Source organism: Setaria italica, chromosome VIII (genome assembly GCF_000263155.2).
Source record: "Setaria italica strain Yugu1 chromosome VIII, Setaria_italica_v2.0, whole genome shotgun sequence".
In the NCBI taxonomy this organism is placed as follows: Eukaryota; Viridiplantae; Streptophyta; class Magnoliopsida; order Poales; family Poaceae; genus Setaria; species Setaria italica.
Genome location: NC_028457.1, coordinates 35,549,743 through 35,577,543, shown reverse-complemented (window position 1 = coordinate 35,577,543; position 27,801 = coordinate 35,549,743). Strand labels below are relative to the sequence as shown.

At 45.1% G+C, this 27,801-nt stretch overlaps 3 protein-coding genes and 1 pseudogene across 3 annotated transcripts; all 4 read right to left on the bottom strand.

Annotated features, from left to right (window-relative positions):
- Positions 1-1,873: 1,873 nt before the first annotated feature.
- On the bottom strand, positions 1,874-4,055 carry LOC101761589 (probable indole-3-pyruvate monooxygenase YUCCA10). Its single transcript, XM_004980736.1, has 5 exons — positions 3,441-4,055; positions 2,957-3,190; positions 2,755-2,877; positions 2,498-2,662; positions 1,874-2,419 (listed from the first exon to the last, which is right to left on the bottom strand). Exons 1-5 carry the CDS (start codon positions 4,053-4,055, stop codon positions 1,874-1,876), a joined length of 1,683 nt encoding a protein of 560 aa, XP_004980793.1.
- A 3,388-nt stretch (positions 4,056-7,443) lies between these two features.
- LOC101761200 lies at positions 7,444-8,846 on the bottom strand (annotated as a pseudogene).
- Positions 8,847-11,018: 2,172 nt separating this feature from the next.
- Positions 11,019-12,610, bottom strand: LOC101760795 (probable indole-3-pyruvate monooxygenase YUCCA10). Its single transcript, XM_004980735.1, has 4 exons — positions 11,996-12,610; positions 11,498-11,731; positions 11,298-11,420; positions 11,019-11,189 (listed from the first exon to the last, which is right to left on the bottom strand). The coding sequence occupies exons 1-4, from the start codon at positions 12,608-12,610 to the stop codon at positions 11,019-11,021; spliced, it is 1,143 nt and encodes a 380-aa protein (XP_004980792.1).
- A 9,378-nt stretch (positions 12,611-21,988) lies between these two features.
- LOC101763753 (heterogeneous nuclear ribonucleoprotein 1) lies at positions 21,989-25,943 on the bottom strand. The gene is made up of 4 exons (XM_004979753.3): positions 25,757-25,943; positions 25,385-25,636; positions 24,071-25,243; positions 21,989-22,651 (listed from the first exon to the last, which is right to left on the bottom strand). Exons 2-3 carry the CDS (start codon positions 25,604-25,606, stop codon positions 24,080-24,082), a joined length of 1,386 nt encoding a protein of 461 aa, XP_004979810.1. The 5' UTR covers positions 25,607-25,636; positions 25,757-25,943; the 3' UTR covers positions 21,989-22,651; positions 24,071-24,079.
- Between the last annotated feature and the right edge of the window lie 1,858 nt (positions 25,944-27,801).

Below are 27,801 nucleotides of genomic sequence, written 5' to 3'. Positions count from 1 at the left end.
TCCGCATGCCGAGCCCTGCGCGAGAAGCCCTTCCAAAGGAGCCCTTATTGTATTGTTAATTCATGTTCCATTCCAAACCAAACAAGCACTGGATTTTTATTTTGCTGTGTTCAATGTGTATGCCTCTGTGCATTCCCTATATACACTTAGAAAACTTGTTATTATTGCAAAATTTTATTTCTTGCAATTTAACAATAGTAATTCACATTAATTAAGCACCAAACATCATGACATATGATCAATGAGCTTAATTCAAGCAGAATTATATTTACCAATAATTAAGCAATAAAGGATAGACATTGCCTAACATGCTTATTTTTATGCAAAATACAAGTGCTACCTTATCAATTTAAAATAACATAATATTCCAAAACCTTATATATTGGCCATACACAAGGTGGTACTCTAGTACTACTGCGTACCCAATATCAAAGTTTGGAATAATTATAGGTCTACACCTTTATCCAGTGATTACCTTAATCCATATCTCATATTGGCCATACACAAGGTAGTATGATAATATATAGTGCTGCGGGATCAACACTTGCACATAATTTTGAATATGAATCAAGCAAGGTCTACACCAACATGGTGATTACCTACTAGTACAACACATGATAGTGGAGTCTAAGGTATATATGTCAATAGCAACGAGTTTCTCGTCCTCTACCGTGAGGTCTACACCATTTCGGTGACTACATGTGTTGGAACACTAGTACATGATGATAGAGACTATATCTTGGTAGTGACTACCACTTAGCCTCAATAATAGCAGCAAGTTCATCGCTTATAAAATATGAGGGTCCACACTACTTGTGTCCAATTCACATTTAGACTCTACAAGATTTTGCATATATTATTCAAGACTCATCTTGAATTCAAAGTTTTAGGCATCCATTTTTGCTTAAATTAACACTACACAAGCCTCATTCTGTAGGCAACGTATTACGTGCAAACCAAGCAACCCGTGGAAACTTGGAAACGAACAATCAGGGACACAGGAATCCAATGGATGGGGCAAGAGGTGGGACAATTTTGTGCTTAAACCCCCCTCCTAGATTTTTTTTCCAAAAACTCCCCGCCGATTCAGTCGCACGTGCGCTGCCCCAGCCTACGCGGTTCTGCGCCGCCCCTGGCGATTCGGCGCCAGAGATGCGCGCCGCTCGTTTCTCCGCGATTCTGCGTGCTGCCAAATCGTTTCCGCCGCCCCTGCACCTGGCCAATACAGTTCCTCACGTGCCACCAGTCCAAGTTGCTCGTTTCTCCGATGGAATACCGCCGGCTCGTGCAGGTGATTGCACCGCTCCTGGAGGACGTGAAGAAACCGATCTTCAAGACCACCCCTGGCACCCGACCCCTTCGTCATCCCAACCACCGGTACATCTTCTTCATCTGCCTGTGTTCATGCCGAGATGCCAATGCACATGTTAGCTCAATCGTCGTGGCTTGCGTTGCAGGGACGGGCGGGTGGGAGAGCGCGCTGACGAACACGGTGTTCCAGGTGACCGCATTGTGTCGTCTTGATCGGGCAGTTCAGCGCCTGTGCTTCGACGTGGACGTGGTGGAGAGCGACTGGTGTACTCGCCGAGTTCATTTTTGCGTGTGTTTCTGATTACCGGAGAACGTACTCGGACGGCGACGATGCGGAATGACGGCGACAACCAACAGCATAGAAGAGCTGGTAGAAAGGCCAGAGCCGCAGACAAACGAAAGCTCTTGCGAAACAAGTGGAACACATAGAAGAGCTGGTAGATTCAGTATCAGCAACACTAGGAACCGTAATAACCACTTAAACAGTTCCAAATTTAGCACCATAATTTAGCAACATCACACGGATAGATCAGACGACACAGCAGACAGCAGGATAAACATCTTAGCCATATACCCCAGCGAAACCCCATGCAGTTTCTTCCACGGGGAGACGATACAACCTCTTCTTGCCATTGTCGAAGCGCTCGACCCTCACCAAGGCGTACCCCTTCTCGTCGTGCTGCCTCAAGATGTCCTCGTACAGGTCTTCCATCTCGTTGCTCATGGCAACAGCGGCTCGGTAACTCTCTACAAGCCAGGGGCGGTTCTTGCGGAGGATTTCGGGGAGAGGACTGAGCCGACGCACGGGACGCGTCCGCAGGTACTGGATGAAACCTTCATCCACCCTCTCGGTCCCGGCGGCGATCACCGCTGGCTCCGGCTTGTCCTCCACCTTCGCCGCCGGCTTGCGCTTGGGCTTGTCCTCCGCCTTCGCCGCCGTCTCGACGCTGCTCGCCGCCGCAGGCTTGGCCTTGCCCTCCACCTTCGCCGCCGGCTCGATGCTGCTGTTTGTTGCGGTGAGCCCATGCCATGCAACCCTAGGCGATACCGGGTCCCTTCGCGGCTCGGACTCTCCAACCGACTCCGACGCGTCCGCTGCTTCTAGAGGCTAGAAGATAGCACCGTACCACTGCCTTGGACAATACAGTTAAATGCTGTCCAAATCATCTAGGTATCACGTTTAAGCATGGTAGTTAGACGAGATGTCATTGGCAATATTCTTGGCATCCATGGCAATGCCAGCTAGGCCTCTCTTTGCCAAACCCGCACAATAGAGCCCATTTGCACCCTTCCAATGATATGGGAATTCTTGCTTTGGCAATCCATCATCATTTAACATGCTCTCACCATTCTGAAATCATAAATTGCAAAATGTATTGATTTGTTTAAACAAGAATGACACAAATTGTTCTATAAATTTAATTTAAACATTAATGGTGCTACCTTGAGCCACGTATTTGCCGTGCTTTTATATCCAGTTGCAAAAACAATGGCATCGAAAGCGCTTTCTTTCCTGCCTTCAAATTCAACTATGTTGCCCTTGATTTTGGAAATATTTCCAAGCACCTAAAGAGAGATAAACAACTTGAATAATTTATGAAGAAACATTGCTATATAATTTTATCATATGAGGAAATATGCTTACTTTGATGGTGCCATTCTTAATTAAACCAACTGTCCCAACATCAATCACAGCTGATCGACCAGTTTTTGCCTTGAGGAGGAGAGGACCCAATTTGGGTCTCACAACGCCATGCCTTGACAGGTCTCCAAACACAAAATCCGACATCCTCACAAGAAGGTCGTCCACAATGTTCACTGGTGTATGTTGGACCAAAGTCATGCCCAGCCGCATTATTTCTTTTGTCACTACATGTAACTGCAAGCACACAACATGTCACACACATATATTTTGTAAGAGCACAGAAGCATAGACATGCATAGATTGCTCATCTTAGTAGAAGTACACTTACAATACATTTTCTCGTGTTTAGGAGTATATGCCATTTCCTTAGAAAAAAATTTGCTAAAAATTTAAGCTTTTATATTTCTAAAATTCTCCTTTGCACAATTAACTAAGGTCTGCATGTGTGCTAGAGTTCTGATAGCAAGCGGAAGAGCAAACTTACCGGGCTGCGAACAACAATGGATGTGTTGGCACCATGAGATGCGAGGTCATAGGCGATCTCCATTCCAGAGTTGCCACACCCTACCACCAGTACATTCTTTCCTGAGTAGGAGGAACCTGATTTGTATCTTGACGAGTGGATAGCCTCTCCAGCAAAGCTTTGCAGCCCAGGGATCACCGGAATGTTCCCCACACTGTTCTCACCACTTGCCACGACAAGGAACCTAGCTATGTACCTGACAGCCACCGATGTTGTCACGTCACGTGCCATGCTAAACCAACACTTTCTAACTTCATCATATGAGCATGACTCGATGGCTGTATGGTACTTTGGCCGGATGTCGAAACGCTCGATGTAATTGTCTAGGTACTTCACGAACTGATCCTTTGGAATGTAGGTTGGAGCATCTGCCGGGTACGACATGTGGGGCAACTCGCAAAACTCCTTTGCAAGGTGTAGCTTGAGGCGGTCATAGGCACGGTTGCGCCACAGGGATGCGCTGCAATCCTCACGCTCGACGATGACATAAGGGATACTAAGATGGGTGAGGCATGCTGCCGTTGCAAGGCCTGCTGGGCCTGCGCCCACGATGAGGACTACAGTCTGCTCCTCCATTGGGAACAACAGAGCTACTGAAGCTGTGTGGGTAGAGATGTGACGATAGGACTTGGGGAAATGGTGATTGTTGTTTGCTTGATGGATTGTGCAAGGTGTAGTGCTGAAGAGAGGGTGAGTATATATGCGTTACTTTGACGCGTACATTGTAGTTGTTTGAATGGAAAAGTGGCTGCTGTCAAATTTGGAAAAACTGTGTTGAAGGACACTGCTTTTGCGTGTTGGATGAAACGGTGATCCTTTGGAAAAATGTTTCTCTATAAATGTTATGACTGTGTATTAGAATAAATATTGTACAAATAGGGAAACATAAACTATGAAAGAAGAGTAACCTGCTATGGGCATTCCGTGTACTTTGTGTTAGTAGAATTGAATATGGGTTTGAAAGCTTTGTCTAGCACATAAATAGTTAGAAACACGATACAAGGAATTTATCTTTTAGGCATATGCTAACTTCATACTATAATTTTCCTCGAGCATTATTTCAAAATTGCAAATATGTAGGATCACTGAAAGGTCATCATTTATTCATTTTAGAGCTGCTTTCTCGTTGAACTTGTCTACATCAGTGGCAGAGTAGTATTCAGTTTTAGCGATAGAACGGAGGCCCCAAATTTTGCACGATGTGTCAACTATAAGGAGTGCAATCTGTGTTAGGATTTATGAAAGATATCAGTACCAATAATTCCTTTTTCTGTATGAGTAATTGCTGCTTGTAGTCAGCAATCATGTCATCAATGGACATAACACTAGAAGTGTTCAGATAGTTCTTTGCAGTGGGTCACACACAGTGAATATCTGTTGCATTTGGCTGGTGCTCCAGTAAAATTCAGGACCGGTTTTGACCAGTTTTCATGGTTCTTCACTAGTGCAAGGCCAAGCAATGTCGGATTGAACCCTTTTTTTTTTCAGTATGATCCAAGCAGGTCAGCAAGTTATCTCAACCACCAAGGACGGCAGTTCTGCACATCGCGTCGTCAACATCACCAAGACGGCAAGTTCTCTTCAGTGCTCTTCACACTGAAATAGGATCTGAATCGAACATTCAGGTAGGAAAACTCTTAATCTGAATGGCTGAATATCTACCAGAACATCGGAGTGCTCCTGTCAGCAAAAAATGCCTGAATATGAGCACTCAATTCTAAACACTCTGCAAATTCACAATCTGAAATTCAGCAAGACGTCAAGTCTTCTTTCGAATAACTTCCGTATAACCGCTAAGTTGATAATGTTGGCTACTGTCTGCCTGGCCTGGCCTGTCAGACAGACACCTGACGATGTTGGTCAGGGCTTCCATCAAATGTACCCTGAATTTCGCCGACATGAATTCGCAATCGTCTGCAAGGTCCTTCCACGAGCCGCGCCCGAGCACCAGGTGCCGCAGCTCAGCTGCCGGCCGGGCCTTCAGGACGGAAGCGCGGGGCGATCGCCCGTCGAGTTCAACACCAAGTCTTCAGATGCGAGGAGCATGGTGAGCGGGAGGACCTCGATCCCGGCGACCGGCGTTCGCCTGTCTCCACCCGCCGCCGTCGCCGGATTGCCGCGCGCCAGCCTCCGATCAACCACCCCAGGGAAGTCAGAACCGATACGAGGGGTTATGTGCAAAACGTTGGATCGCGATTAATGGTCGCGATCCAAATTAGGGGCCACGTGAAAAAATACTCATCCCGAAATTTTCAAATTAGCGGCAACGTCGTGCTCGCTCTGGGCACGGTCGGCCGCCGCCGCGGGGCAGCACGTGTCCATGCCGCTAAGGAACGCCCGCGGCGCTGGTGTCCCGCATGGATGGTCGCTACTTCCTGTCCTCCATCGATTTCGCGACCTCCGGGGCCCCTTCTTTAGCATGCACGGCTGCACTAGGACACTGAAGCATGCACGGCGGCCGTCCCAAGACTAAAAGAAGCTCTTTAGTCTATCTTTAGTCTTGAATAATTAATTCCGGTTAGTTTTTCGAGAGATATGAGGTTTAATATTCGGTTTTCCACCAGTGATATTAGAGTGTATGTGACTTTTCCTACGATTCCAGGGCTGGGACAAGACGCCCGTGCAAATAAATACACTACAAAGGACAAGTCATTCAGTGGGCATGCCAAACTGCACTCATTAAAAAGTAAAAACATACGAGTGGTGGAGGGATCGTCGCACTAAAAGGCTAGGTTGGGTTGCGGATCATGGCATCCACGACAAAAGTCTAGGTTGCGGCATTCTGATTTTGAAATAAAAATGGCATGTTTTCAGATTGACAGGGTGTGTGGAAGTGGAATTGAATGAGTAAAGTAAATATCCTGAAAATTAGCAAAATATTGGATCGCTAAACAGGACCGTCAAAAATACGCATCCGGAACATTTCAAATAACCCCCTGAATAGCGGGGCTCGTTTGCAAAATGCGGTAGCCAGGGACCGGCCGCCGGCGTTAGAGCCAGGGACCTCCTCTCGTGCACGGTCAGGCCGCGGCGCCACGCGCAGAGACCACGTCGTTTCGTTGCCTCCCTTCCGTTCCCTCTCCGGCCACCAGCGTCGCAATGGCGGTGGCCCCTCGTGCTCGATCGGCTCGTCGTCACCGGCAACGTCGTGCTCTGGGCGCGCGCGGACGGCCGCCGCCGCGGGGCGGCTCGTGTCCATGCCGCTACGGGACGACAGCGGTGCTTGTATCCCCGTACCCGCATGGACGGCCGCTACTGGCTACTCCCGGTGCTTCACTGATTTCGCGAGCTCCGCGGGGCGGCGGAGGCCGAGCGCCGGCGGCCGGCCGACCCGGCGAGGACGGTGCACAGTCCAGACGAGGAACGGTGGAGGTGCACAGCCTGGCGGGCACCATCCCGGCGGGGCGTTCCTGTACACGCTCGGCGGCTACCTGCCGGAGGAGGGCCTCGTGTTCATCGAATCCTCTTCCTTCGGTGACGGAGGCACATCGACGCCCTGTCGCCCTGGTGTGCCCCTCTTCAGCCTCGCCATGAACGTATCTTTTCTGAAAGCAATTCGTTCAGTGTTACAATGGTGGATAAGTTAACCATGGGATTTTGCTAGGGTACCTGAAGTAATTAACCGTGAACCGTAGCCAGATGACTAAATTTTATTTTACACAAAATTTGTTCAGTGTTACAATGGTGGCTAAATCTAGGCATGTAATTAGCTGCTGTTCTAAAAAAGGAGAGGGAGAACATAGCCTATTTTTTTTCGAAAATGACAAAAAGCTTTACAAATCTCAAATGCAACAAACTAACTAGGGTGCGTTGGTTTAAGGAATAATGGTCTTCTAACCCCTCACTTTCTTTTCTTTTTTTGGATCTTTTTTCCTTCTCTTTTTTTGGATCATGGAGTGAAATGGATTGATCCATAACTACCAAACACCCCCTGAAATCCCCGTGCAAAATGCTCGGGGCATCTTTAGAATTCTAGCCAGCAGGCCCTCAGCAACGGTGGATTGGCGAACGGCCCGTCGAGCACCCCCCGGGCGATGACCTCGTACGCCTTCTCCGTCATGTGCACACCATCCCAGCTGGCGAAGCTGCTCGGGTTGCCCCAGATCCTGGCTGTTCTGTCACAGTTTCTGTCGGTGTGGTACGGCTGGTCGTCGCCGCCGCAGCACGCGGTGAGGGGGTCGCCGACTCGCCGATGCCGAACCTGTGCGGGTCCCTGATGAACTCCATGGCGGCGCCGTAGTAGTCGGCGTAGATGAGCTTCACGCCGGGGTTCCGCGCGGCGAGCCCGTCGACCACGCGGCGGAGCTCTTGGTTGTGCCTCTGGGAGAAGTCGTTGTACCACCGGAGGCACCCGAGCTCGTCGTAGTCTGCGCGGTTGTTGCTCCTGTACCTACTCAGGGATGCTGGCACGCACCCGATGGGGAAGTTGTTCGGGACCATGATCACCTTGGCACCCATGTTGATGAGCTCCTGCAAAATAATGCATGCATTAAAATGGCTAGCTAAGTGCCTAAGTAAGTATACACGCAGCTGTACAATGATGAAAGTGGAAGGAGTTGGCACCTGGATGGAAGAGCCTATGGTTGCCATGATGTCTGGGGTGAACTGGGCAGCTTGCTCGCGAGGCATATTGCCGCTGAACCAGTAGTTGTAGTCATTGCCTCCGATCTCGCCCAGCACGATGAGAGACTCGCTAAGGATCCGTCTCTTGGCATCTGACAGATCGAATAGTTCATGCAATGGATAACCAACCGATTGCATGCATGGATGCGGTGTATGGAGTAATATATACACTGTCTATACCGTCGTTGGGGGCAATCCGGTGCATGAGATCTTTGAACCAGCCCATCTGCATGCCCAGGTGACACCACAACGGCACACTGTGGTGGAACCTACGGAAGTATTCCGGGGGCATCGCCGTGGAGCCAAACACCGCGAAGTTGGCGCCGTTCGGGAACAGCCCCGTGTCCTTCTCCGGCAGGTTTGGTGGTACCAGTGGCAGCTGGAGCGCTTGAGCTGAGATCTCAAGAATGCACAGCAATGACCACACACTGTGTTAAGCAATGCAAGTATACTATGTACAAACTGATCGATCATTGTGGTACGATACTCACCGTAGAAATCGATGAGGACACGGCCGTCGCAGATGCGCCCGGTGGGGCGCTTGAAGTATGTCATGCCAAATGGGAACTCCATGAGCGGGCCCTTGCCATTCGCGAAGTTGCCGGTGTCGATGATGGAGTCACCAAAGCTGAAGATGCGCTTGTAGCAGCTACATAGCCCCGCGGAAGCGTTCAGCAGGAGGACGACAGAGACGAGGAAGATACGCTGGGAGACTGAGCGCTGCTGGCAACTGAAGCTCGCCATCTCTAAACAGCTAGTAGGCCACTTCTCTCTTTCTGCATTCTCCAGATGGCAACCACCTTTTATAAAAGTCTTGAGCAGTATCCCTAGCTTGCAACACTACCTGAAGGAGAAATATTTAAATGACCACTAACATTTATGGAACATTTCTCAACAATGCCCGTAATCTAGAAAAATCTGAAAATATTTCTTTCATAATTAAAAGAATCTGACAAGATATAACATGATAGGCTATGAAGTCTTTTTTTTTTCTCAAAGAAGATATCCTATGGAGTAAGAGCATGCGAGCACATGTTAAAATCACCTCAAGAAGATATATGTACTCTATCAGTGTTGACATAGAAAATACTAGCATCGCTCCAAAACAATAAATGGCTGCACATCCCTTTTTTATATAAAAAGGATCAGTAAAATGGACAAGGGTTATATCATCGATCCAAAGTGAATCCATCATTAAAATTGAAGTAGAGATATATAATGCTCATTGTTATCAATTATGGAACATTTCTATCCCAACATTGGCCATACTATCAAGAATAAATTCGAAGAGATTTAACATGATTTACTATGGAATACGGACTTGAGGGCTGAAAAATAATTTCAGAAGATATTCATCTACCAGCAGTGACATGACCAAGGGTCAAAATTGCTTCAGTCCTTAACTATACTCACCAACATGGTTTTTTTAAGGTTTTTGCTATGGTACTCTAAGGTGACAGTGGACTGTAGATCAAATGATATTATTACCTCCTAGGATGTAGATTTAATATTTCTCTTATTTTATATGTTCTTAAATCCAATAGGGAAAATATGGGAAATATATATCTTCCTATTAGATCTAACTCCAACGCATGATCGTATTCATATCAGATATAGCGTTTCCTTTTTTATAGGCAGCTCTAGATTGATTTCTAAACTAACATTTTCAAATAATTCACGACTAACAATTCTAACATGAATTCTCTGCAGAAACGTTTCAACAAAAAACTTTATGCTCTTATTCTTTCAATGTCCAGTGGCCGGAGAAAAAGGAGGAACTTTTCAAGGCCACCTCATTGTTCTCCATTCGGATTCATGCATGATTACCAAACTAGAGAGAATCCATGACTATCCATCAAAAGGTAAAAGAGGAAGAGGCTCCTCTTCTTGCATGGTGAATGTATCATACTCTTCAAAACAGATGCCACTTTATTATATTCACAGCAATATTCTGATGAAATAGATGCATGCCGAACATTCTCTTTTTCCTGATTATTTTAATTATTTAAATGTTTATATATTCTAAAAATCAACGGCAATGTGTAGGAATGATGTGATTGAGGAGATTGTGAAGAATTGTGGCACAATTAATCTCCCCTATGGCATGGAGTCATGCATGATGCAAAAAATGTAGCTTGATGATGTGATGGGCACACTAAAGGGCAGAGTTTGGTAGAGATGGTGCTATGATGGAGGCCTTCATTAAGCATATTTCCATGGGTCTATGTGTTCTTCAACACTAAGAATATTGGATGGATGAACTTAAAGGGAGAAGAACATATGATCAAAAGATGTGGGACAATTCTTTCTATGTTTTTATTTGGTATAGGGCCGTTTCTTCACCAACTGAGCACCATGGGAGTGTGTTATTATCCGTACTTATGAACATGCACCGGCCATGTCGACTCCCACGGCTCTGGATGCAGTATGCGCGCACGCCTTGGCTCCATGATCTTTGTTCGTATTGTCTTTGGGATCATTTGCAAAAGGATGTATCACGATCAATAGTCACCACCCTATCTAGTAGGTTACTATATTTAAATATTTGAATCCCGTTTATATGTAACCCGGTTTAGGGGATTATTTGCAAAAAAATAGGGATTATTTTGCAAAATATCAATAATCCGTTTGGGAGGCAAATTAGCACAAAATGTTGACTAAATTAGTCGTGATCATTTCAAATGAGTAGTATGAAAACATTTAGCACTGAAACATATGTACTTATAATAGCAATCCACAATTATACAATAATAACAACTATACAGTATGATATATGATGCTCATGGTAACATTTTTACAAATCTATATTAAAAAACTTGATCAATAGCATATATGCGCCGCGTAGTACAGCTACAGGATAGCACCACTGCCTTTGACAATACAGTTACAGGCTATGTAGTTCATCAAAATACATGTTTATGCATGGTAGTTCGACGAGATGTCATTGGCAATATTCTTGGCATCCATGGCAATACCAGCCAGGCCTCTCTTCGCCAAACCAGCACAATAGAGCCCATTTGCACCCTTCCAATGATTTGGGAATTCTTTCATAGGCAATCCATCATTATTCAACATACTTTCCCCATTCTGAAATCATAAATTACAAAGTTATTTTGATTTGTTAAAACGTGAATGACACAATTGTTATCTAAATTAATTTAGTTGCACGGTAAAACAAAACATTGATGTTGCTACCTTAAGCCACATATTGGCGGTGCTTTTATATCCGGTTGCAAACACAATGGCATCAAAAGCGCTTTCTTTCCTGCCTTCAAATTCAACTATGTTGCCCTTGATTTTGGAAATATTTCCAAGCACCTAAAGAGATAAACAACTTGAATAATTTATGAAGAAACATTACTATATAATTTTATCATATGAGGAAATATGCTTACTTTGATAGTGCCATTCTTAATTAAACCAACCGTCCCAACATCAATGACAGGCGATCGACCTGTTTCTGCCTTGAGGAGGAGAGGACCTAGTTTTGGCCTCACAATGCCATGCCTTGACAGGTCATCAAACACAAAATTTGACATTCTTACGAGAAAATCATCTACAATATTCACTGGTGTATGTTGGACCAAAGTCATGCCCAGCCGTATTATTTCTTTTGTCACTACATGTACCTGCAAGCACACAAAAATGTCACACACACATATTTTTGTAAAAGCGACAAAGCCTATAAGTGCATAGAGTGTTCATCTATTTAGAAGTAGTACCCTACATTTTCTCATGTTTAGGAGTATGTAACGTTTCCTTTAAAAATTTTATGGCAAATTTAAGCTCTTATTTTTTGAATGGTCTTTTACACCTCAGAGTAAGCTCTTTGTTACACAATTAACTAAGGTTGCATACATGCTTTTAAATACAAAATGGAATAACAAACTTACTGGGCTGCGAATAACAATGGATGTGTTGGCACCATGAGACGCAAGGTCATAGGCGATCTCCATTCCAGAGTTGCCACACCCTACCACCAGTACATTCTTTCCTGAGTAGGAGGAACCTGATTTGTATCTTGATGAGTGGATAACCTCTCCAGCAAAGCTTTGCAGCCCAGGGATCATCGGAATGTTCTCTGCACTGTTCTCACCACTTGCCACGACAAGGAACTTAGATGTATACCTAACAGCCACCGATGTTGTCACGTCACGTGCCATGCTAAACCAACACTTTCTAACTTCATCATATGAGCATGACTCGATGGCTGTATGGTACTTTGGCCGGATGTCGAAACGCTCGATGTAATTGTCTAGGTACTTCACGAATTGATCCTTTGGGATGTAGGTTGGAGCATCTGCCGGGTATGACATGTGGGGCAACTCGCAAAACTCCTTTGCAAGGTGTAGCTTTAGGCGGTCATAGGCACGGTTGCGCCACAGGGATGCGCTGCAATCCTCACGCTCGACGATTACATAAGGGATGGAGAGTTGGGTGAGGCATGCTGCCGTTGCAAGGCCTGCTGGGCCTGCGCCCACGATGAGGACTACAGTCTGCTCCTCCATTGGGAACAACAGAGCTACTGAAGCTGTTTGGGTAGAGATGTGACGATTGGACTTGGGGAAATGGTGATTGTTGTTTGCTTGATGGACTGTGCAAGGTGTAGTGCTGAAGTGAGGGTGAGTATATATGCGTTACTTTGACGCGTACATTGTAGTTGTTTGAATGGAAAAGTGGCTGCTGTCAAATTTGGAAAAACTGTGTTGAAGGGCAATGCATAGTATGGATACTTGTGTGTTTAACAGTGTTGGATCAAACGGTGACCTTTTGGAAAAATATTTCTTTATATATTATGACTTGGTGAAAGACATCTTTATGTGTTGCGTGTTATAATAATTATGATACAAATAGGGAAACAGAAACTAAGAAAGAGGAGTAACCTACTACGCCCATTTTGTGTACAGTGTGCTAATAGAATTGAATATCAGTTTGAATGCTATGTCTAGTCCAGAAATAGTTGGAAACACGATATAAGAAATTTATCTTTTAAGTGTGAATTAGTTTCATAATATAATTCTCCTCAAGCGTTATTTATTTCCCAAAAATCAAGAGATGAACATTTTAGAGTTATAATCTCCCTCTGAACTTGTCCACATTAGGGCTGTGTATTATTGGGGTCTTCACAGAGGCCCCCCAATTTTTGTACATAATGGAATAATTATATATATTTCAGATATGGCATGTAAAGTTCAAAGTTTATCAAAACTATAATAGAAATAGTTGAGATATTCTATAAGCTCTTACATAATAAAACATTACAATACCACCAAAGGCGCGAACCAGAGTCTAATTCCTCCAAACTCTGCTCATCACTCGAGATGTAGCAGTCGTCTAACCAGATGGGTTCATGGACGCGAGAACCCTCCTGCAAGCCGTGTACCGTGTACCCATCCACGAGCAAGCGTTGGCCGTGTACGTAGCAACATCTCGCAGCCTACCCACAGACACCGCAAACTTTTGTTTCAACTTTGTAGCAGTAGGTTATTATTGGCACTGACCTGGGGTCAGCTAGCGTACGTCGTCCATCAGTTTTCAGAATTGTTCCCCGGTGCTCATGATCCATGGAGACAGGGCCGGCTCTGATCCTAGGGCAGTAGGGGCGATGGCCACGGGCGAAGGGGCCCAAGATCCTATGTGTAATACATCTAAGTATTTATACGGTATACTTGCATTTGAGCCAATGAGTCCTCCTCATCTTTCTCTACTTCAATCGGTGAGTGAATTTTTAGCTTAGCAGGTTATTGTGTCTTAGATTTCTAGGGTTTTAAACTTCTAATTCCAATGTTTATTTGTTTTCTTCGCTATTTAGGTTTTAGAATCCTAAGAAACATTTGTTGTGTTCTCACTTCTCAGGAAAGAAAAAAGAAAGAAAATAAGATGACCAGTTTATTGAATTCTAAAGGGTGCTTTACACAAGTGCTTAGCGATTTTGCATCAAGAAATGCAAGTTTTTTTAAACGCTAAAGCATCATTTGTCAATGGAGTCATGGAGTTTGGTCCTTATTTGAGTTAATAAATTAATCATACTAGTTTCATTTTGCTACTCTTTTAGCTTGTAGTATTGATAATATTTTTCTAGAATTAAGTTACTATCTTTTTTTTTGTGAATGAAAAAAAATAAGTTAAAAAGGCTCATAGTTTTTTATTTGCTCAAGAGCCCTTGAAACCTTAGAGTCGGCCCTGCATGGAGCAGCTGAGACTGTAAAGCCCAGCATGTGAAATCAAGAAGATCGCCCAGCTAACCAACCAATACGGTAGGCAAACTTGTTGTATAATACATGAAGAAGATTGCCAATTCTCTCAAATGGAAACGGAATGCAACATCCTCACCCCACGGATAGCTCAATCGGCAAGTGGCAGGAACTATCATCAGGCGAGGAAAACACAGCAAGGTCAGTAGCAGACAACTTCAATTCCTCTGTTTTTCAATATAAAGCATTCCGGTTTTGAACTAATTCTCTTGTTTTCATTCAATATGTTTTCATGGTTTAAACTTTAGTTGTGTGATACATAATGATAAAAAAAATTATATAGTTTTGTGATACAGTATGACACAATGACAATATAAGTTCAGTCTTGCCAAGTCGATTCACGGCAGTGTAGTTTTGCATTAAAGGATATCAATAAAAGTGCATGTTTTATGAAACTGTATCTTGATAGTATAGTTTTCCTAACCAATTTAGTGTAGTTTTATGAAATTGACTCCTAGAGCAAGTGCAGGCGTGCAGCTATTTTGCGCCTCCTTTTTTTTTCAAAACTCCAAAACATCCTCCTTACTACCTTTTTACAGCATCGAAGAGTACAACGAGACGCTATTCCATCTCTCTCTCTCGATTAACTCCAAAAGTCTTATAGACAGATAGATAGATAGATATTTTTAAAGAATCAGAAGGGGTTCCAGAACCCTATTGGTTATATATTAAATAAAAGTAGAACAAAGTACATAGTTCTGAAGCAGGAAGAAAGGAAAACAAAGCAAAGCAAATTACAGAGAATGTAACCACGCCTCCATAAGGTGGATCAGGCGCGGGCAAGCTCTGAGAAGAAGGAGGTTGAATTTAGAAGAGAACTTGTCTTTGCAAAGTTGGGGTGACGGGAGAACCAGCTTCTAGGGTGATACCAGTGATCCAGGAAAGCAGACAGAGCAGGAACTCTGAGAGGAGTTTGAGGGAGGGAGAGTTCACTTGATTAGAGCACCAAGAAAGATGTGTAACAACAACAAGGAACACAAGAGATTCCCGCTAAACATCTCTTCACCCCTTGAATGAAGATTCCATGAACCATTGTCGAAGCCTTCCGCTTCATCATTCGAAGCGGTTGTACTTGTTGGGAGGAAGGGTGAAAGTGGACAAGGGAGCTTGCTGAAGCGTCACCAAGGTCTATGGACGCTAGGTCCGGGGGTGGACGCCGGCGGGGAGGAAGGGGGGTGGACGCTGGGACCGGAGTGGTCACCGGCGGTGGGAGAGAGGGAACCGCTCACTCGCTTGGATGATTTGTCTTTTTGGATTCCTGAAAATTCGGCTTGATAGCAAAGACTTGACCGTAGACTCCAATGGCCAACTGCCTGTAGCTGCAACATTTGTGGATTGAATTCAAATACCGTCGTGTCGTTATCTAGTGGACGGACACATCAAATATGTTAAGATCAAGGATCAAGGGGAGAAAGAGCGAAGGAGAGGGGGCATATGTCCCCAAAGAAGGTTTGGGCAGGTCACCATAAGCCATTGCCTCTTGACGACATCCTCTCCCATCTTTATCCTACGTGATCATTTTACCTCTTGATATAACTAAGAATGCAAAATGCGTATTGAGTGCCTCCAAACAGCAGCAACTTCTTATTTGAAAGTGATAGCGTATTGTATGTTGGGATTGGGAATCCCGAACAGGTTACAGAGAACAAGAAAGGAGAGAACAAGCCAAGTGAACAAGTGAACCAAACAAACAAATGGCCAAAAGTTCTCTCCTCCAAACCCTATGGCTCTATTTACAAGAAGGAGGAGATGATTGTTTGTATTAATTTCATTGGTGGGGTTGAATATTACAAATAGGTCCGTGGACCTTACAAAAAGATTCCTGGATGTTACAACTGAGTCCCTAACCCTCACAAATAAGTTCTTGGACCCCATTTCAGGCCTCTTTTACACAAAGGGGATCCTTAGCCTTAAGCCTCCTAAGGCACACCCTCAACAGTAGCCCCTCAACTATTCGGTCTTAGCCGGCACTACAAGACCTAATAATTGCTCCTATTAATTAATAGAGGCTAGCAACTCATGCTCCGGATGTATGCCTTTAGGTTCCTTGAATGATGAGCTTTGAATCGGTAGAAAACTTCACTCTTGAGCCTCAATCAGCAGGCCTTGCTTTGATAACCGATGTAGTTGAAATAGTCGTGACTGAAGGTAGGGTAGCTGTAACATCTTCAAGCCTTCTTTTACGAGCACCGGACAAATTAGGATGGACTAGTCCTCCACGATGGGTGCCACTGTTGGGATTAGGAATCCCGAACACATTATAGAGAGGAGAAAGGAGAGAACAAGCCAAGTGAACAAGTGAACCAAATGAACAAAATGCTAAAAGTCCCCTCCTTATAAGCCCTAGAGCTCTGTTTATGGGGAGGAGGAGATGGTTGTTTATATTAATTCCATTGGTGGGGTCGAATATTATAAATAGGTCTCTGGACCTTAAAAAAGATCCCTGGATATTACAACTGAGTCCCTGACCCTCACAAACAAGTCCTTGACCCCGTTTTAGGCTTCTTTTACACAAAGGGGGTCTCTAGCCTTAGGCCTTAGACTAAGGTGCATCCCATATTGTATTAGGTGGGGAGATGATATAGAAATGTTGGAGGTAGCATGTCATACTAAGGAAAATGGTCATCAAGTGGAAAGATTTATTTAGGTGGCAACATGTTTTGATATTTTGAACGGTTTATTACCAGTTTCATTTTTTATGGAATATGAGAAGCCTCTCTTTGGGTGGCAAATACTCAAAATTATCTTCAAAGATTGGTGAGGATGGGGGAAGAAGCAAGAGGCGCATCCCGATTTATTTGAAGATACTTAAAATTCCGAAAACATTACATGCTTACGAGCATGACAAAAGAATAGGGGGGCCAGTGGCCAGCAGCCCTGTCCAGCCTTGCTAATTCATAGGTTACACCTTTTTATAACAACAAAAGGTGGGTAATTTAGATGCAAAAGAAGGAGACAGTGAGGGATTATGGAACTGCAGGGCTGCCCAAGGTGACAGCACAAGAACCTGACACCCGTCTGCAGTAGCATAGTCAATTTGCAGAACAAGATTGTCCGGCACACTGAAAATTCAGTTTGTTATCACAACTGCCACTACTGAAGCTTTAATCCACCCAAAAATTGGCAGAACGGGAACTAGAACCTGAACCTGACTCAAGTGCTCCACAGCTAACAGGATTAGGAGGAGAACGCTACTGAGTCAGCAGTACTCGGATTTTTTTTGGTTAGTGTCTCCGGTTTTTTGGATTCGCATGATTACAGTAATGTTGCAATCAATGGACAAGTGATCACAAAGGCGGCAGAGCTTGCTTCGGTGTTGTCCATAGAAGAGCAGTCTCTGAATATTCGGCAAGTTCTCGGTTTGAATCTTACAAAAGCCCGGTCTTTGGCACATACTCGTCCGGGCGTCTCTGAACCAGACACCATCATCCGTTCAAAGTTCATCTCCTGCCGCCGCTGCTATCCTCACGCTATCACCGGCGAGGCCATCTACCAGGGACGACAGACAGCGCCTCCGAGATCTCCTCGACGTTGGATATTTTAGATGGAAGAGAAGGAGACAGTGAGGGATGATAGGACTGCAGGGCTGCCCAAGGTTACAGCACAAGAACCTGACAACACCCAGAGTTGCCGTCCAGTCTCCGGTAGCATAGTCAATTTGCAGAACAAGATTGTGCAGATGATAATGAGAGCGTGGCACTGGCACACTAAAAATTCAGTTTGTTATTGCATTTGCCATTACTGAAGCTTCAATCCACCCAAAATGTGGCAGAACAGGAGAGCTAGAACCGTACCTGAACCTGATACAAGTGCTCCAAAACCAACAGAATTAAGGAGGAGAACACTACTGCATCAGTAGTACTAGGATTTTTTACTGATTAGTGTCTCAGGCGTTTTTAGCAATCGCTGATTGACATGGTTTCAGTAATTTTTGCAATCAGTTGACAAATGACATAAACTCTGTTCCCTGACGATATTATCGGAGTCCCTGCCTGTATAACCGAACGCGCCAGAGTTTTCTTCAGTGTTGTCCATAGAAGAACAGTCTGAATAAAATTTACACTAACTGCTGAACATTCTGCAAGTTCTCAGTTTGAATGTTACGAAATGCCGCTGCTCGGCGCGTATTCGCCTACTGCGCTCGGCGACGGCAAAGTTCGAGTAGTACACTGAATTTTGATGCATGGAGCATTCTCTTGTTCCAATAATTAAAAGTTAAGATTCAGCAGGCTTTCTCTGAATCAGACATCATCAGGCCCAGATCACCCAAATGGACCCCCACAGGTCGTGTCGCGGCCATCGCTGACGTACGCCTTACATCAGCCCACGGTTAACCGCCGGCGGAACCTCCGGGGACGGAGACGCGGGAACAACCCTTCCCGGCCGCCGCCGTTGCCGTCCTTCGCGCTTTCACGTTCTGCCCGCCGCGGACGCCATCAACGGGGACAACTGACTGCGCCTCCATGACTTCCTGGACATGGAGAACGTCGGTTGCTGGAGCATCCCTTCGCCTGCCGCCGTCGCCGCCGCCGCGGCGCGCTGGGCCGCCTCGGCTTCAATCCGCTGCCAGTCACCGCGGCCCGAAAGAGGGGCTTATATGCAAAAATATGGATCGCGATTAATAGTCGCGATCCATTTGAAGGTCCTATATGTAAATATTTGGATCGCGATTGATGACGCGATCCAAATCAGGGGTTTATATGAAATATAAAGGAGCTATTTGCAAAAGTAAGTTGACAGCGGTTGACGCCGATTGCGGCGCCGGCGATGGCTTCCGTTTCGCCGCCTGTGCCCGGCCGGCGGCGTCCTCCTGATCCCGTGCAAGGGCGCCACGCCACGAGACGCTCTCGCCTATCCGCCGCCCTCGGCCTCGCCGTTGACCCCGAGCCCACGGACCCGTGCTCCGACTCATCCACAGTCAGGCACCACCACCTCCGCCTCCACGCTCAGGCCGCCGCCGACCCTGCACCGCCGTCCAGAACAGCAGGAAGCGGAAAAGGAGACATGGAGGACACCCGGCACGGGCACGCACGCACTCTACCGCCGCCGGCCGATCGCTTCGCCGTCGGCGTGGCAGTGTCTGGAACCTGGTGTCCGGTGAGGTGATCAAGATCTGCAAGTTCCTCCATGATTTGGCAAATTTTCTTTCTTCGTGTAAATTCAGCTAATGTAGATGCGATTCACATGAAATTTGGCTGTAGTTTACCATTTTCAGCACATTGTGGTGCCACGATCCACGGCAGCAGCAATTACTTGTTAACTTGATTACCACTCGAATTAAGCGGGTCATCTGAGATAATCTTTCTCCTAGATTTTGTTTGAGTGAGGATGATTTCTCTAGGGATATGTGATTGTACTCAATCGAGGAGGATCTCTCAAAATTCAAGCAATTTGACAATTTAGACTCTACTGAACATGTCACTGCAGTTGCCAGTCAATGCTCAATACTGCACTGTTTCAAAAAAAAATGCTCAATACTGCAGTGTGCAGTGTGTACGGCCAAACACAAACCGCCAGTTTGGATACTCGACTCAAGTTTTCATTGCAAAGTACTATTTTTTACAGCATAAAAACAGTTGCTATTTCTCCAGGACCGTATGCATTTTTTTAATTCACTTTACATTTTTTGCTTCTATCATGAGTCAGAAGTCTATGCAATCAATCGGATGATCATATGGATATCAAAGTCCAGTCTGCAGTAGCATAGTCAAAATTGCATAACAAGACTGTCCAGGCACACTGAAAATTCAGCTTGTTATAACAGTTGCCACTACTGAAGCTTCAATCCACCCAAAAAATGGCAGAACAGGAACGAGGAACCAGAACCTGAACCTCATAGAAGCGCTCCAAAACGAACAGGATTAGGAGAACACTACTGCATCAGTAGTACTAGGATTGTTGCTGATTAGTATGTCAGGCTTTCCAGCAGTCGCTGATTCGCATGGTTTCAGTAATGTTGCAATCAATGGACACTGAGGACTTTTGTCTGAAGATTAGCAGGGATTCATAATAGAAGAGGAGTCTGAACATTCACACTCAATTCTGAATATTCTGCAAGTCCATTCAGATCGAAACCCCACGGATCGCGTCGCGGCCATATCTTGCGCCGCCTCCCAGCTGGTTACCCGCCGGCGGCGACGGAGGTCCGGCAAGCTTTATCTCCGCTGTCCTCACGCTATCACGCACTGCTCACCGCTGAGGCCATCTACTGTACCGGGGACGCCTCCGACCGACCTCTCCCCTCCACATGGAGCACAGCTGGAGCTTCCCTTCGCCCGCGGCCCGTCGCTGTCGCCGCCGCCGCCGGCGCGCGCTAGGCCTCCTCTGCTTCGCTCCGCCGCCAGACACCGCGACCAAGACGAGGGGCCTATATGAAAAAAACGGATCGCGATCCGATTCAGGGGCCTATGTGTGAATATTTGGATCGCGATTAATGATCGCGATCCAAATCAGGGTGGTTTTTGAAAACTGCAGGGGTATCTGGCGAAACATTGGATCCTTTGCGGGGGCCGATTTGCAAATACAATGACCGCGGTCTACGCCGGCTGCGGCACCGGCGATGGCTCCCGTTCTGCCGCCCGCGCCAGGCCGGCGACGTCCTCCCCATCGACCAAGGCCGCCACGCGTGGACGCTCTCGCATGTCCGCCGCATTCTCCTCCGCCGCCCTCGGCCTCGCCGTTGACCCCGAAACCGCACGGGCCGTGCTCCCTGCTCCGACTCCTCCGCAGTCAGCCACCACCGGCTGGACGCTCAGGCTACCGCCGGCGACCTGAACGGAGGAAGGGGACGGGAGAGATGGAGGCCCCCGCCACGGGCACTGGCACGCACGCGCTGTACCACCGCCGTCCCATCGATTTGCAGGCAGCGTAGCAGTGTCTCAAAGTCTGGTGAGGTGACGACGCTCTGCAAATTGCTCCAACATTTGGAGCAACAAACCAAGCTATAAAAAAGGTTTTCTTTTTCATCAGATGAAGGATTTGCTCCGTTACAGTTCAGTTGATAGTGCAGTAACAGACGCCAGTTTGGATATTTCATCACAAGCTACTATTTTGACAGTATCAAAAACAAAAAAGGGTTGCTACTCCCTCTGCTCATTATTACATGACGTTTTGGACAGCAAAAAGTAAACAATTACGAGTCAAATTTGCTGTCCAAAATGTCTTTTTTATGCAATTCACATATTTTCTGCTACCATGAGTCATGTCTTGTGTAATCAACCAGATCATTTAGATCTCCCTTCAACATAACTAAGGCATCCAAAGGACCTCAACCAATCTCAAATTATTTCCTAGTTTTCCAAACATATTTTGCAGCTATCCGAGGCAGTTGTGCTTCCAAAGTACAAGTCTCTCGGCAAAACAAAACAAAAAAAAAATTGTTTTCTAACAATGAGGAGATTTGTACTAAAGGTATTTTTTTCTTTAAAAATATCAACCATTGTTTCCTCCAACACAGCAAAAGGAGACAGTGGGGGATGGGCAAGCATCATGGAAGGTGAATCATGAGCAAAAAAAGGCAATGCAGGAGAACCTGACACCACCCAGTGTCCACTAGACAGGCAGATCCTGAAGAACATAGGCATCACACAGCCAAATTGCAGCGCGGAATCAGAATGTCCAGATGTTGGAACGCGATTCAAAATCAGCCTCGGAAAAAAGGCTTCCAAATGAATTAGAATATATTGTAGCAGCGTTATTATTCTCCGGGGCCCAGAAGGGGGGCATCCCCTCAAAAGTTGCACTAGGGAAAAACAGACCAGACCTCTGGTACATACACTTCAGTAAGACAGGATAAAAAAAACCAAGAAAAGGTAAAAACTTATCATCCTCTGATAACAACAGCTAGCACACAAATCCGAAGGACGCTACTAGAGCAGTTTTCTCTACTATACCGACAAAAACCCAACAAGGGGGGTGGGGTCTATATGGGGGGGCAGCACCGCCGTACAACTGAACACTCTCCGGATATATATATATCCCGCAATCTTAACTTCACATCATCTCATCCGACCAAAAAACAACCAAGGTTGCCAAAATCTAAACTCTCTCGCTGTAGGAAATCCGAAAACCCACAATCTCAAGCCTTACACAAAATGCAAATACGTTTGGAAAAGGTCCTCCGAGGATATATATCTGACCACATTGACCGGCTTCCCCTGGTTAGCTCTATTAACTAACCCATCTCTGTGAATCATGTGAGGTTCAAAATTTGCACCTGATGCACCTTCAGTCCTCTCCTCAACCTATTATGAGAAATGTTGTATGTGAAAGAAAGATTCCTAGGCGGCGTCATTCCTGCACAAGGCAAAGTAGTGATGTTATTAGTCAATAATCCAACATATGTAGCAAGATAAAGAACACCAAAAAAGTTGCGCTTCCCTAGTTTATTAAAATGTCAACAGTGGGTGATTGATTCTTGCATCTGCAATAAGCTTACAGGAACAAATGCAATAAGGACAGGAGTGCCTCACAAGATCATTAGAAGTTCAATCCAAAAAAGGCCAAGTATAAAAAATGCCCTACCCTTTACTACCACTTCTACCCCCCAAAAATAAAGTATACATCCCACAAAGACAAAGGCCTCGAGCTGCTAAGTAGCTACCAAACTGCATCACAAAGAAGAGTACGCAAGCACAAAATGCCCCTATCGGTCCTAAACTCAGATTAGTGGGTTTCAAAAAAACCATGCAAGATTTAGCAACTTTTTGAAGTAAACTAATCAGTTCACACCATCCTGTACCAAACAAAAAAGAAATTAAAGAACATATTCAAATAGACTCCTCTCATGACACAGATGCCAAGAATGGCTTAGCAAACAAAGTGGCTTAAGTGAATTGTGGGACAGCAGAGGGGGCTAGACCCGAAAGAGAAAAAAGGTTGTAAGTAGCACCAAAACAGTCCAAACCATCAAATCTTGGATGTATTAGCTTGTGTCAATACTAGTAAGAACTATGTGCTAGCTCATATTACCAAACCAATCAGAGCACGAAAAATCGATTATAACAAGACAAATTTGGGTCAGTTACTTTTTCCAAGTTGGAGAAAAGGCCAGGGCTAAAGTTCGAATGTCCAATAGAAGCATATGAAAAGGGCACAATTTTGGACTAGCATTATGAACATGCACTGTTGGGTATTGATGTTTTCGAAATTTGTGTTAATGCAGTTCATAAGAGACATCTGGACAGAAAGAAAACGTGTTTAGACGTGAACAAATCGCCTCCACAAAGTAGAAGTTGGATCCATAATTGTTCAATTTGTTAAATAGACCATCCACAGGTGTATAATACTGGAATGAAGTTCATAGTACACCTAGCCATGTCAGGACACTTATATCGGATACCTCATGAGTTTAGGTCCCCAACTCGACTGAATGGCATTGCAAGCCTTGGTAATAAAATGGATTCAAATTTCTATTAGTAGCTAGTGTTACACTAAAACTAAGAAACATAAGCTGATAGTGGATGTGATGCTTGTCTGGCCATCCCAGATGAAGCTAACCACTGTAAAATTGAGATACCTTAACAGCATCTTCAAGTTTACAGTCAAACTGTGAATCTATACCTGATTAAAAAGGTGCATCATTAGCATTTTCTAGTTCCTAATACTTGTAATGTTTGATCGAGCAACCATTGCTAGCACTTTATGCAACTGTTGCACCACAAAAATACAAAAATGTTGACAAAGATATCATAACACATGAAAGAAATGTCTAACCTCTATCAGTCAATGCCCCATGTAACCTGCTGAGCTCTTTGCTGTAACATCTGAAGCTGAATTTCCAAGCCCATAACCAAATGGGCTGGTTCCATCAAGCTCGGAAGATCCAGATCTCCATGTTGTGTCTCCATAGATAGAGCCACCAGGTGCTGATGAATCTCCAAAGTTCCTTGCATACCCATTGGTTGATTGGTTGAAGGTATTGACACCACCTGATCCAGCATTCCTTCCATAGGCACTGGAACCCAGACCAAAGTTGTTTTCACTGGATCCATAGCCAAAGTTTCCAGTACCATAACCAGAGCCACCACTAGCACCTTGAGCAGGCACAGGAGGGTTTCCCCAGTTCACATTGTTGTTCCCAATTCCACTAAGGCCCCCATTTCCAGATGACACGAAGGTATTAGAGCTTGCAGAGTTGGAAGAGTAATTAAGCCCCGAATTACCCCATAGATTACGAGCCAGTGAGTTAAACACTGATCCATTATTATCATTCACTCCACCATAGCCAACGCTGCTATTGAATCTACCAGAATTTCCACTGTAGTATGGATTAAGCTGCCGTCCATACTGGACACTATTGTTGAAACTAGAGCCACCTCCAATACCTGGGTTCATCCCTGGGTCAAAATTCATACCAATTCCGTAACTACCACCAAAAGATGGATAACCACTGCGCCCGCCTGACAGAAGCCCAAACCTTGCATCCATCCTCATCCCGTAGCCACCCACTGGGCTCGGATTGTAACCTTGGGTATATCCATTGAGGATATTGGCTCTACCCATGACATAGTTGAATCCACCTACAGGAGAGCGCATGCTAGGTCCAGGTGATAGTTCCTTAGGAACAGCACGCTTGACCTCAACCATCTTACCATTCAGTTCATGGAACGTCTTGAACAATGCCTTGTCCACGGCATCTTCTGAATCATAGGTGATGAACCCAAACCCTCTAGGACGCTGTGTGTTGTGGTCATACATCACGACAACATCAGTGATCGTCCCGAACTGTTCAAAATACTTCCTGAAGTCCGCCTCGGTCACGGTGGAAGCCAAACCACCAACGAATATCTTCTTCGTGCGGCTAGGCCCCGGTGATCCATGAGCACTGCCACCGCTCTTACTGAGAGCATGCTGATCATCCCTGGGGACAGCTTTCTTCGCCTCCACCTAACAAAAACAGGTCCAAACATACTGAATTATCCGCAACCGCAGCAACTAGTATGAGATACGAACGAATGTTATCCAGAGGCACGGGTCTAGCATCACAACATGAGCATAGCATTCGTAAAAAACAGTTTTTTTTCTCACCATCCGGCCGTCGATCATGTGCTTCTCCATGATGACCTGCTCGGCGACGGCGGGGTCGGCGAACACGATGAAGCCGAAGCCTCGAGCGCGGCCGGTGGCCCGGTCGCGCATGATGACGGCCTCCACCACCTCCCCATACTTGTCGAAGTACTCCCGGAGGCGGTCCTCGTTGGTGTCCCACGAGATGCCGCCGATGAACAGCTTCCCGGCGTCCGCCTCCATCTCCGGCCGCGCAGCCGCCGCCAGCCGCACCTGCACGCGCGCGCACACCAAGCCAGCAGGGGCGCGCCCAGTACGGGAGTAATTGGGTCAGATCCGAATGCGGGTGCTCGGCTCCGCAGAGCAGGAAGGGAAGGGGGAGGGCGGCGGTACCTAGTGGATGATCGCCGCCGGTGGAGCGCAGATGAAGACCTCTCCCAGTCGCCGCCGCTCGCCCAGCGCCGCTGCCGCCGGCGAGGAACCGGGACGCGAGCCACTACGGATCGGATCGGGAGAGGGAGAGACAGAGGATAGTTTGGGGAAGGAGAGGAAGCCTCTTTGTTTTCCCGGATGATTTAATTCATTTCTCGCCTATTTTCGGTACAAGCTCCGGAATAAAGGAGCTGAGTCTGTCCTTACGGCCCCACACACGCACGCTCGCACAAGAAGTAAGGATCTGTTTGGCACGGCTACACGTCTTAGATATATGTTATATGTCGGGTATATTATAAATTAGAATAAAATGATTTTTACTTCTACATGTAACGTTAACGTTAATGGTTGTGTGTCCTGTTTTTCTGGTTCCATTGGCTCCCTCTCGCACTTTCCTGATTTTTGTAACGTTCGTAAAATCGTGGACATCCGATCTGATCACAGTAAATTTTAAGATCATTCGTATGGTTTCATTGTATATCAGTTTTGTTACCTTGGTGAAAAAACAATATTGGGGTGAAGGATGGGCATCAAACTTGTATATCTTGAACAACAAAGAGAGTGAAGTTTCATCCATTGATTTCTACTAAACGGTGTGATCTCTGGAATGACTTTCCCTTTTGTTCTCCTTTTTCGTGGTAAAATCGAGCAACTGAAAAATTTTCCGTATCTCAGGAAAAGCGTATTAAATAACCTTTTGGCTCCCTCTGATGGCGTGCACTCTTTGTTGTGAAAATACCTTTCTTATAAAAGTATATGCCTTTTGAATTGTTTCTTCCGTAACGAAATGTTTGTACTGTCATTAACGCCACCCTCCAAGCCTCGTGCTCCATCCATTCCTCTAGCTAAGAGTTTGTTGCACCCTCATTGGATCCGCCACTATGTGCTCATGTGTTTCTCCTCGTCATGCCACATCATTCTCAATTTACCATAGTGTGTCGTTAGGATGTTACAATATTTGATTCCTTTTGTGGACATGCTCCTAGTGTAGTGGTTTTCTTGCGAGGAAGTGAGCAACTGGTCAAGAGTTCAACTTCTAGCTTCGCATATATGCCCACAAGATAATTTCATTATAGCCTCTAGTATGAGTGGTATGCGTGTGTGTAGGTGTATATTTGTGCTGATGATCAAATGCTTAAGTTGTACCCAAATGAGAGACAGAAAAACATTTGTTTCTTTAAAGTGTTGTAATTACATCTATTTGTTCATATGTATATACTGCATCCATCTAAAATATACGTGATTCCAACGGTGCATCTACCTATATTTCAGGACATATGGAGTATCTACCTATTTGTACATATGCATGATTTCTCCATGTCAATGATACATTGATAAATGTTTATTATAATATGGATAATTATAGTTCTTTGTAGAACTATCAAATGAATTAAAATGCAAACAAAAAGGAGTCACTTCCATATGGTTTTCCATTTAACAAAAAGTAGGCACACATGCCACTTGATCTCTACAATTTTGTTATATTCATGTATCAAGATGTCATCCTTTTGCATGTGCCACATGGTCCTAAAATATTGCACAAGAATTATGAATTTCTCATAGCTTATATAGTATTTTCTGTAGCATGCAAAAACCTCATCATGTTTTTATCTCCATAGCCTCACCATAGTTGTCTGCATCCAATAATCCTAACATTACACTTGTACCCTCATTTACTTGAATTTAGGTGTTATCAAACGTGATACTATGATGTTACAACATCGCCATCCTTTTCCCTTAGCATTACATGTGCTGTCCTCTCCTTACTTGGTACAATTAGAATTGTAATAATATGCGGTGGCAAATAAAATTACCTAATAATTTGAAGCCTTGTTTAGCGTTATTGACACAAACCACTAGCACACAATTCATCTGCAATTTTCAAAAGTAGTAAAGGACGATTGGTAGGCACTTTGGGGATTTGTTACTAAACCTTATGATTTTGCTAAAATGGAAAAATATTATACCAATTTTATTGTACCCCTTGAAGTAGCTAAATTTGGAAT

What these genes read in the sequence shown, in the direction of transcription:
- LOC101761589 (XM_004980736.1), bottom strand. Translation starts at nt 4,055, where the DNA reads ATGGAGGAGCAGACTGTAGTCCTCATCGTGGGCGCAGGCCCAGCAGGC. An exon ending in TTAAGAATGGCACCATCAAA is followed by an intron (nt 2,878 to 2,956) that starts GTAAGCATATTT and finishes ATCTCTCTTTAG; the next exon opens with GTGCTTGGAAATATTTCCAA. An exon ending in CGGCAAATACGTGGCTCAAG is followed by an intron (nt 2,663 to 2,754) that starts GTAGCACCATTA and finishes TTATGATTTCAG; the next exon opens with AATGGTGAGAGCATGTTAAA.
- LOC101760795 (XM_004980735.1), bottom strand. Translation starts at nt 12,610, where the DNA reads ATGGAGGAGCAGACTGTAGTCCTCATCGTGGGCGCAGGCCCAGCAGGC. An exon ending in TTAAGAATGGCACTATCAAA is followed by an intron (nt 11,421 to 11,497) that starts GTAAGCATATTT and finishes TTATCTCTTTAG; the next exon opens with GTGCTTGGAAATATTTCCAA. An exon ending in CCGCCAATATGTGGCTTAAG is followed by an intron (nt 11,190 to 11,297) that starts GTAGCAACATCA and finishes TTATGATTTCAG; the next exon opens with AATGGGGAAAGTATGTTGAA.
- LOC101763753 (XM_004979753.3), bottom strand. Translation starts at nt 25,606, where the DNA reads ATGGAGGCGGACGCCGGGAAGCTGTTCATCGGCGGCATCTCGTGGGAC. An exon ending in ACATGATCGACGGCCGGATG is followed by an intron (nt 25,244 to 25,384) that starts GTGAGAAAAAAA and finishes TGTTTTTGTTAG; the next exon opens with GTGGAGGCGAAGAAAGCTGT.